The sequence below is a fragment of the Limulus polyphemus genome, unplaced genomic scaffold (assembly GCF_000517525.1).
Source record: "Limulus polyphemus unplaced genomic scaffold, Limulus_polyphemus-2.1.2 Scaffold1893, whole genome shotgun sequence".
Classification (NCBI taxonomy): domain Eukaryota; kingdom Metazoa; phylum Arthropoda; class Merostomata; order Xiphosura; family Limulidae; genus Limulus; species Limulus polyphemus.
This window is the reverse complement of record NW_013667503.1, coordinates 80,383-92,120: the sequence shown is the minus strand read 5'-3', so window position 1 is coordinate 92,120 and position 11,738 is coordinate 80,383. Positions and strand designations below refer to the sequence as shown.

Genomic DNA, 11,738 nt, shown 5'->3' with positions numbered 1-11,738 from the left:
TGACAAGTTATTGGAGATATACATACAATTAACTGTAACAAAGGTAAAAGTTATTTGCTAAGTACAGAAAGAAGCTTAGAACATAACCACTTTGAAACATACCATTTTCAGAGGACATTTTACTTATGTTTACATGTCCATGGATAGTTAGTGAAATAACATTTAAAGACAACAAGTAACCAATTGGTCCATCTAGGCTGTCCCATCCATAAGACTAAACTATTAAAAAACCATAGCCAGCCCTTATCAATCATCAAGTCTTTTCTTAAACTCCCTTATATTAGCTGTGTCCACCACAACTGAAGGCAACCCATTCCAAAGGCCAACTATCATGTTAGAAAAATAAAACTATCTAAGCTGAATATGACTTATGTCTTGCCAAAATATATATATATATATCTGTGTTCCCTAGTCCTACCATTCTCATCATAAAGTACAAAACAACTGATGTATCAACACCATCATTTCTCTTGACAATCTTAAACACCTGAAAATCAATATACACTAAATCCACATCCTTACCCTCAACTACACAAAAAGTAACCTCTTCAAAGAATGCCAAAATATTAGTAAGGCAGGTTTTTCCCCCGGTAAGACCAAGTTGAATATTCAACAAAATTTCGGACTTTGTTAAACGACTTTGCGAAGTATCTTTTGATTTTATCAGACTTTCAAAAGCATTTCCCACCACTGAGTCAACTTGTATTTTGTAAGACTAATGGGCCTGTTAATTAGCTTGATAATTTAATAACTACAATATCTCCATGCTCCCGAAACATTGTTAACGAATAATAAATCAAGACAATTATGAACACTATTAACCTTTCTTAGAAACATTCTTGACCTATGTTATTTTATATACACAAATTATACAAACATTAAATCACCTGGCAACCATGTCTTCTCCTACAGTAACAGTGCACACTCCATCTTGGCAGTGTTTACCCATCAGTTTATGAACATGAGGCTTTGGCTGGTCATCAATAGTATACAGTATAGCTTTAATATATACCTGACTATTATGTTGTTGGTAATTCTCTAGCTGTGAAAGTAACATAAAAAAATATATTAGTTAGTAAATATAAAAAACAGTATTAATCCTTCTTTAAAGATAGTTCGATTCATTACAAACTGGTTTACTCAAGAATATCATATGCGCATGGTTACCGCTAATTAAGCCTTTAATTAGTGTATATATTGTTATTGTGGTTTGTTAGATAAATCGCTTAAAAACGTTTTTCTTGTTTTTAGATACAGTGGTACATACACGAGATCCGTTAACAATTTTCGTATCCTTAGAATTTCTTAGACAACAAAAATTTTACATAGCAAAATATTAACTAGGTAAACAGACAGCGCCTTAGTGACTCACAAAATTAATATTCACTTGTCTATCAAGATAGATAAACTTTGTAAGATTATTTGTAGTCAGTCCTGTCGTCATAATACTCACAAAAATTAAAGGATAATGAGGTTTGTTTAAATTTGTATATTTTAGGTTATCAATTTTTGTTTTCAAATTTAATATGCTTATTTTAGAGGATTGCATTAATCCTACCCAAGGTTTGCATGTTTGTGCACCAATGATTCCTTATCTAATAGGCCTTTATGAGAAATGACTCAAATTCCGCAAAGCCAAAGGCTAGTTTGATTGATTAAAGAAAATGTTTACTGTCGAGGTAATGATAGGTTTATGAGTTTTTTGCTGGTATTCACTTTTACAAAGAGTGTGCAAGATGTTCGAAACTAATTGAAACTGAAGTTTGCAGAGTCGCCACACTGCTACAGGATGGACGCAACCAGACTGGGATGGCACAGATCATGGGATGTCATAATTTGTGGGCAGTAAATTGTGGTGCAGATACTAGTCCACAGAATAACACCCCAAAAGCCCAGACCAGGGCCGTAGAATACTACAGATACAATAGACGACCGATATCTGCTAAATTTAGCCCTTAGAAACTGCTCCAGCAGCGCTAAGGGTTTCAGGAACGAGCTTCAGCAAGCCACTGGAGTACAGATATCGAGATCATCTATCAGAAACGGGCTCCATAAGGCTAGACTCAGGTCCAGGATGCCAGTTAGAGCCCCTGTACTAACCCCAGGGCTCAGAACAGCCCGGCTGACGTTTGCTCAGGAACATGTCATCTGGACTCTTCAGCAATGAACCCTTGTACTGTTTACAGATGAGAGCAGGTTCTGTGTATCATCAAGTGATCGACGTGTGAAGGTCTGGAGACTTGAAGGAGGAGCAATATTCGGCTTATAACACTATGATGCCTTGATGGTATGGGTAACATCAGCATCCAGGGGCGCACAAGACCCATATGTGGTGGATGGAGGATCCCTGACAAAGACATAACGTGGATGAGATCCTGCTACCCATTGTACGCCCTTTTGCTGGTGCTGTCAGAGATGAGTTCGTATATCAGCAGGATAACACTCGTTCTCTTACCGCCAGGATCACGCAGCAATTTTTTTTTCAGGATGAAGGAATAAAGGTACTGAACTGGCCTGCTAAGTCACTGGACCTAAATCTGATTGAAAATGTGTAGGACTTCTAAGGAAAAGCAGTAGAGACAAACAACCTCTTCCTAGGACAGTCGAGGAACTCAGAGCTGCGCTTACACAGGAATGGACTGTGCTGTCCCAGTAAGTCACGCGAAATGTCATCAGCGGTATGAGGAATAGTTGCACTTACCCAGGAATGGACTGTGCTGTCCCAGTAAGTCACGCGAAATGTCATCAGCGGTATGAGGAATAGTTGCACTTACCCAGGAATGGACTGTGCTGTCCCAGTAAGTCACGCGAAATGTCATCAGCAGTATGAGGAATAGTTGCAGAAGAATCAAACAATAGAGGAGAACCCACCAACTACTAAAGACTGATTTTGTTAAATTTGTTTATGTTAATACCTTAAATTTTCTTTGGTATTTGTGCAGCCAAATATTGACATTTTTGTTTAATTAGCTTTTTTTTTGTCGTTCGTACATGAATTTTTTCGATTTCCTTGGCATTGTTTGCCTGTGATATTTGTTATAAACTAGTTTCGTCAGTATTGAGCGCCTCTCTGTGTATTTTCTTCAAATTTTGAAAAAAAAAAATCAAAACCTCATTATTCTCCTATTTTTTTTTTACTAGTGTTTAATATCTGTGAAATATTGGACATTTCTATACATATAACACATATCCAAGACTTTAACAAAAACAAATTTTATCCGAGAGTAACTAATAAAAATAATTATTGAGATAATACTGGAAAAATTGCTTTGTAGTAATGGTTTCCTATATTTTTTAATAGTTTGAACAGAAAATAACAATGAAATATAAAATACTCTCTGTAAAAACAAAACAAAAACACTGTTTTTATAATGACATTTTCAAGTTTATTTAAGCGATATTTTCAAATGTTAAAGAAGACACATCTATTGTTAGTCCTATAACTGGAATTCAGCTATACTATCTCCAAGCATCTTAAGCTAATGTGAGATAATAGCAATTTTCCTCCATTTCTAAAAATATCGCTGCAATACTGCGTTGTTAAAGTTGCTAAAAAATATCTTAAAAGGCAAGCAAAAATACTAATAATTTCATACTACTACTACTACTGTTTACAGTTAGAAAATTTTACCTACAGTTTATATAATCTCAAGAAGTTTGCAAGATGAATTACTTATTTTTTGTTTACAACAGAAATAAAAAGAGCTTTCTTAGTTTTGGCTTCCTTATAAAAGGCTGGTAGCTCTGCAGTAAGTTTGAGGGCTTATAACGCTGAAAATCAGATTTGAATACCCGCGATGTGGAGCTTTGTGCTTAAAAGTAAACAAACCTAGTAAAAGCAGATCATAATTCAGGGTTATAAATTATATATTACATTATAAATGTAATGACAGTGAAACCTAAAGTGCACGAGTCTTTAATCTTGCGTTAAAACGAGCTATAGGAATGACAGGACTTGTGTTTATAGTTAGGACAGTCTTCATATAATTAACTTCACAGTCTTTATGACCCAGTAAACGATCATAAATGGTTGTAATCACTATTTCCACTTTCCAGGATTTATAGCTCTCGAATAATATTTTTGTAATTTCCAGAATTTCGACCGAATGTGCAACAGATATTAATGGATTTCCAGAAGATCGTCAAGATTTCGCCAATTTTAATTAAATAAATACAAAATAAACTATATGAATACTTGGTTACTATTAAAAGAAGTAGAAAATCGTGTAAGTGTAGTTTATATTTTACTTAGAAATGAAAGTTATACTAGTGGCGCACCGAATGCAGCTGAATAAGTGCGTTATAAGAGTGGCGGTCAAAACTTACTATTTGGTTTGACAAGAGTTGACGGTGAGGTGATATTGACGAGTTTCCTTCCTTCTAATCTATCATTTCAAAATTATGGACGCAAGCGAAGATAGTTCCTGTGTGGCTTAGTGAGAAATTCAACTAACAAACAAGCAATACACTTTGGGGTGGTGGTGGTGCAGAAATACGTATGTTAGTGTACTTGCATGCGTATGTATTTTAACATTAAATACTTATCGATATTGTTAGAAACTCGCCTAACGATGAGTCATAAATCATAATATTGAAATTTAGATTTGTGAGAGATGCTTGTAATCATGGGGAAAATTGAGAGATCGCCACAATACTTAAAGTCTAACTTATTGTTTGTAATAAACGGTTAAATTGGAATTCAAAGTCGTATTAAAGCTAAGCCCTCTGAGCTAGTAATGAGTATCTTGAAGTCAGCTAAGCAGAAAGTAACTAATTTCACTAGACAAGGTCTTGTACCATACTTTAATGATATGTTGGCTAAAAAAAGAGAAGAGCTACAACTTTTTCAATAATCATAGACAAAATACTGATAGATGCCCAAATAAATAGATGGGACCAAAAGTATATATTTAATAAGACAATATAATCACTTCAGAAACCGGGTTGGATTTCGTAGCGATACAACAAATGCTATGATGGCAGTAAGTCATTCAATTTCATCCATGATTAAAGAAAAATGTCCATGTATTTATATATTGTCAAATATGGTTGCCATATGATGCAACTAGCTGTTCTAAGTGGATGTAAAAAAACAACAAAAAACTCCCGAACAGCTAAATAGTTAAAGCTTTTAAAGGAATTTCAGTAATTTTCAGGCAGTAAGATCCATAAAAAATTGGCGCCTGATCAGACCTGATGGTTGTTGGTGAAACAGTATGTGTGGACAGATATCTTGAGCTGTGGGTTACATTCCAAATTTATTACATTTCATTTGTCTTTGAAGAACCTATACATACCAGTACACTTGCTACTTTACAATTAAATAATCTGTATAATGTAAGTAACATTGCTAGAGTTATGAGTTATACATCAACAATTCTCGATTTGTTAACATTCTCCGTCAAAGTGGCGCTCCATTTTTCCATAGGATCGTGTAGAAATGGAGATCAACCAAAACATTAAACATTCGCTCCCAAATTAGTGAATGTTAAATTACTTAATGATATTATGACTTTTGATGAAAGGAAAGAGAGTGAGTATTTGCCTCTGGACTAAGCATGTCTAGTTATCAAAGCAGAGTTCACACTGACAGACATGAAAACAAACTATGCAAATATGAATCATAAAGAAATCCTCAAGGTTTATTCATCAGTCGGAAACTTCTACAAGAGATTCGTATGTTAGAGTTTGCTCTTCCACACTGGTCAATTGGTGAGTGTCAGGTATAAAAGACTGTTTAATGTAGGTAGTATTATTAATTAATTAATTTTGTGTTTGTAATTCATTGATGTCAAAGCTATCGAACGTTGTATGCAATTCATTGATGTCGAGGCTATAGAGATTTCTAGAAGATCTAAGTGATAGATGTATAAATAATGGCTACCAGACAAACAGAAACAGAGAGAAAAAGTAAAGTCATGCGAAAGAGAAGACCAGTCAGACAAAAGTTAACGGTAAAGTTAACCGTCGTTGGAGTGAAATATATATTAGAGTGAGATTAACAATTCTGAAAGAGATAAAGAGAATAAATTGTCACGTCAAAGGGTGTTCTTAAGTAACTGAACCCGCCTCAGTGGACTTTGATAAAAGACAGACGACTATTGGAAGTACGAAAGCAGACGATTATTGGAAGTACAGGTTACAACCGCGGTAGCTCAACGACAACGTAAGTGAACTATAGACGAATGCTATTGCAATATAAATAGAGAGAAAAATAGATAGGCTTGTCAACTGAATTCTAAACCAATTGAATAAGCCTAAGTGGACTTTTGACACCAAGAAGAAAACTGTATAGTGTTTAAGATACAACTGTGATCTCCATAGTGTAAAGAATTTTGTACATACGTTTAACTTGTTTCGAATATAATTTTAAAAACAAGTGGAGTGCGTGTTGTTTGTTTATTGTCGAATTTATTCCAACAAGTCACAGACACCTATTGTACAAGAATCTTTTGCCCCACACACCTACATTTAACGTACATTACTATATATTTCTACTAAAAAGTAAGTTTTCGACAATGAGATTGATGAGGAGTGAAGAGCTCAAAGTCTAGTTGACTTTCTCAACATTATGAACATTGGCGATGTATCCTCTTTTTACCCATTCATACCGATATTTTGTAATTTGTTAATTTATTGAAGATAATAAAAATGTTGTTTTGTCATCCACTCACAAACGCTGTGGCTCGTTCAGCATTATAAAAGAAGTTGGTCTGTTTTGAATTTCGCGCAAAGCTACACGAGGGCTATCTGCGCTAGCTGTCCCTAATTTAGCAGGGTAAGACTAGAGGGAAGACAGCTAGTCATCACAACCCACCGCCAACTCTTGGGCTACTCTTTTACCAACGAATAGTGGGATTGACCGTCACATTATAACGCCTCCACGGCTGAAAGGGCAAGCATGTTTGGTGTGACGGGAATTCGAGCTCGCGACCCTCAGATTGCGAGTCGAGCGCTCTAACCACCTGGCCATGCCGGGGCCTTTTCGTTATGAATCAACACGTATTTATAGAAACTTTGTTTTTAACGAAAAGAAAGAGTTGAGATTTTGTGCATTTCAGATCAATGTTGTTGTGAGTCGTAAAAATGACTGACTGTATTATTTACAATTAAACTAGCTTCTTTGTTTATGGTACTTTGTAACACCATAGAGGATATATTGTTTTTGTTTTTTTTATTTAGGAAGAAACACCTTTTTATTAAAACTTTGTTTCTTTTAATGCAAAGTGAAACGAGGTTTTCTGAATATCTGATCACATAAGCAACTTGGACTAAAAATAGCTGACTGCAGTATTTAGGATTTAACTATAGCTATTTTCTGTATATTTGTTTATTTGTTATTAAGCACACAACTTCACAATGGACCATCTCTGCTGTGCCCACTGATAGTATTAAAACTTGATTTTTAGTGTTATAAGCCCTCGTACTTATTACTGAGCCACAGGTAGACAACTTATGTATGCTACTTTGTAATTTGCGTCAATTTTTTAAATTCATCTTTTCCATATTTGATGATCAAAGTTAACCAAACGAGTTTCTCTAGAAGTAAAACAGATAAAATATGAAAATACTCGAAGTTACTCGCAATTAAAGCTTTCTAATATTTTGAAAAATTATGTCAACATTTTAATAATCATAATATCATTATTATTATTATAGAAACAGGATGAAAAAGTTGAAAACAATGAAAAGAATAAAGCAAACTTCAGTACCAATGGAGGACATTTTTCGGAATATCGATCTGTCCCCCTGGCGATAATGGAACATCTTTGTTCAATAGCTAAGGAAAATGTAACTTCGGGAAGAAAGAGCAGCTTTACCAATAACTAGCTAGCTGACTATGTACTTAATCTATGCAAACCTGCGAACTAAAATGACTCCAGTGAAGTTGTAATAACACAGGTTCTGCTGGACCAGAAATTAAAATTTTGGAGGTCTGTCAAGCTTATTAGTGACAAGATATCCGGAAAGTAAAATACTTAAGCCTAGAATTTTTGTAATATCCGATGTATATGAGACTTTGAAATAAACGAATAGGTTATAAACAGCTTAAAACTTTTTATATATACAGAAGTTGAAAATTTGCGTTTTAACATGAGAAAAAAAAATAATGCTGTGTGAGGGAGTTCTTTCTACTCACCTTTACTGTAGGGTAAGTCTTTTTGGTGGTAGTACTGAACTCTCCTGTCAAACCTCCGTGAGATCCTTTCTCGCTTTTGTAGCGATACCGAATTCTGTTAGTTGGCTGTTCCAAAAATCGAAGATATGGTTGATCTTGTTCAAGAGAGAGAGAGAGAAAAAAACAACCTAAGCACAAACTTGGTTAATTATAATACCACTTATAACTACTCTCTCCAGTTGAAAGTAGTTATAATAACATCTATAACTACTTCCAACTGGAGAGAGAAGAAGAAAAAATATACAACCATGCCAGTAAAACATTTATTTACTTTTAGAAGAAAAAAAATAATTTCAGTTAATTTGTAAAAGTCAATTGAAGAAGTGAGAAGGGGAAAAAGGAAAACCTTAGTTGTAGAATTAGCGACAAAGCATTTCGCGTGGGCAGTTTTACGTTATCGATATATAGTTTAATATTAGAGTCACCAGGATAGAATAATACAGTTCTTTTAATATATCAAAATTCGTGTTTTTAGGTGTTGTAAAATGACGCAAACTTAATTTGAATCTTACTGTTATTACAATGTTAGGCCTGCAAATTAGTCCGGTTATATACACATTGAGTAATATACCAGGAAGGCTCCTTTATTTATTATTACAAAGTAAGGCCTGTAAGTTCGTCTGGTTATATCACATTTAGTAATATATCAGGAAGGCTCCTTTATTTATTATTACAATGTTAGGCCTGTAAGTTCGTCTGGTTATATATACATCTAGTAATATATCAGGAAGGTTCCTATATTTATTATTACAGTGCTACCAGTTCGTCTGGTTATATACACATCGAGTAATTTACCAGGAAGGCTCCTTTATTTATTAGTACAATGTTAGGCCTGCAAGTTCGTCTGATTATATACACAACCACAGACAAAAAAGGACCACAACGTGAGCGTCACAATGATTTTCTCAGAAGTGATCCTCTCTCTTCACGCTGCATCTTCCTTTGATAATATATATCTATATACTCACACTCATATATAACACAGCACGTGTTATGACAAACAATTCGTTGATGAATATGTTATGTTGAAATAAATATTCACGCAAATTTCAAAATTCAATTCAATACTAAAAATATACGCCTTATTTAATGGAAGCTAATGTGTGCGTCACACTTATACATATATTTGTCCCTTATTAAAATTTTTCTTCTTCACCTTATCGCATAATATAAGGAAAACATACTGTAATCTGAGTCCTTCAGATTATACATCGTATCGTATCGAACTGGCTAGGAATACGTAGGTGTGAAAAAACAGCCACAGATTTCTGAAGTGTATTTGGTTATTCTAGTGTAAATGAAAATATGAAAGATATATCCTGGCCAGAACGTGATTTTTACCCCTATGATGTTTGCCTAGTTAGTACGATGTAGAACAGTGTGGTATATGCCTATTTACTTTGTACTGAGAAATGGGACCGCTGGTCGCTCAATACGTCACAGTTGCGGTGACAAGGCGGTTCGTGGAATTAACGTTTCTTTCGTCCAAAAGGAGGTTCGTCTCTGGCGACGTCTCTGTCATATTCAGTTTTTACGGACGGTATATAATTGACATTAGTTTCACGATATTTGTATTTATTTATTTATTTGTTTGCATTTCACTGCAATCCGATACGAAACAACACATGATCAAAGTACTGTTCCAACATCTACTTTTTCACAGGTTTGTTAGGCCTGAATATTTCAGAGAATAAATTTATTTTTTTAAGCAAAATCATCGAACGTCAAAGGTTCCGATATAAACACAAATCACCTTCAACATTTTAAGCTGGTTGATCGATTTCAAAATGATGTCGAAAATCTAAATTAGTTTAAATTCCAGGAACATTTTACATCTATTTCTCTAGACGACCATGTCACGTATCAAAGCGTCTAAACATCAGCTAACATGTGTTTGGTTTCGACGAGGTAAGCGGGTACTGGATTTTCAGGTTTTCTATTTAACGAGTGACACATTAAACGGTGCTTATTCTATTGCGTTTGCCTATAAGTAATTTCTGGCATTAGTCATCTCCTGCTTGGCTATCTCCGTTGGATACACATAGTCTAAAATAAAGATAAATTGGTTTACTACCTCATAGAGACAGACGTCGTTGCGTTTCTATGACTGTAAAATACATGTGTATACAGATTAGGAGTACATTTATATAAATAAGTTAGTGCATTGTATCGACATTAACACACAAGATGTATGTTTATACCTTGTGTACTTTGTGCTACTGACTTCTTGATGTATCCAGTGTTTATAGTTAACGTCTATGGAACATATTCATCCTGTCATAGATGGCGGAACTAGGGGGGACATTGAGGATACGCCCCCCCCCCCCCAATTTTGTTTCGTGAAATAAAAGCTTGTGTATAATTATCAGGGAAAAATGATGTTCCATCTTTGAATTCCATGGCCATGGCTAACACAGCCAGTTAGGTTTTCCCAGACATCGGTGACCCCCCCCAAATTCACATTTGTTCCTCCGTCTATACATCTTGATATTTATAACTTTTTTTTTTTGAGCAAACTGTTTGACAGGTAATAAGGTCTAGCACTGAATCGAAAAATAAATTGAGTTCAAAATTAACCGATCAAAATGAGGCAACTCCTGGCGAAATAAGGTGATTAATACATAAACTTTCTAAGCTGTAAGTTGTAATTAGCTGTGTCAAGAACGTCTTACACAACTAGCTAAAAAAGATGCTAACTGTAACTCAGTATACTGATCTTCCTCAGCAATTTGCTAATCAACCACCAAATGAAAGGCTATCCTTCAGAGATAAAGTTGTATTATGATAAATCACAAATACATCCGGTGTGCAATTACAGGGTTGTTTGAACACTGTGTAAGAAGTGAATCCATATTAATAACGCTCATTCTTCTTCTCTTAAACAAGTAGATACCAATTTAATAACCGCCAATTTAACTGTTATTTTTCAAGCGCAAAAGAAACACATCCCGTTCCTGTCTTTAGGTGTAAGCATCAGACTAAAATGAAGGTGATTAAGCAACTATTTTTATATGAAAATTGTATTCATATCAAGTATATATAATTATAACAACAGCAATTTTTCCAACTTTTACTTTCTTCATGCGGTTTTTCGCACTTATCTATTTTACGCTGGATATATCTCTACGTATGATTTCCTCACTACATAGACTTCGACTTACCAGCCGGTAAACCTAAATTATAATACACAAATTAACTGGTTTGCAACTAATCTTCTACGCATGCGCAAATTTTCTTTATTATTTAGTCCAGAAATTAAAAAGATATACATCAAACAATTTTTGGATTATTTAAATTCGAAACATCCTAACATTAATTTTACTTGTGAAACTAAAAAAAAAAAAAACAAACTGTAAAATGTCTTTTCTTTTTTATCCAAATTAGCAGATTAGATAACCATTTCACAGCATCAGTTTATCGCAAAAGGAAAAAAAAACAAGGCATACACAGGCTTATATACTCGATTTCACAGTTTTATTACGAATTCCTTTAAATGTAACTTTATACTCAGTCTTCTCAATAGAGCATATAACATCTAACTACCTCTCTCTTCATACCG

The 11,738-nt window shown here is 34.4% G+C and overlaps 1 protein-coding gene across 3 annotated transcripts in view; it reads right to left on the bottom strand.

Annotated features, from left to right (window-relative positions):
• Positions 1 to 11,738, bottom strand: part of LOC106465276 (nuclear factor NF-kappa-B p105 subunit-like) — a 47,429-nt gene that overhangs the window by 15,087 nt on the left and 20,604 nt on the right. For all 3 annotated transcript variants that reach the window (XM_022393137.1, XM_022393136.1, XM_013925481.2), the window contains exons 3-4: positions 8,141 to 8,274; positions 888 to 1,042 (exon numbers count right to left, since the gene is read on the bottom strand). In XM_022393137.1, the coding sequence (XP_022248845.1) occupies positions 888 to 1,042; positions 8,141 to 8,274 (289 nt within the window). The remainder of the gene's footprint in view (positions 1 to 887; positions 1,043 to 8,140; positions 8,275 to 11,738) is intronic.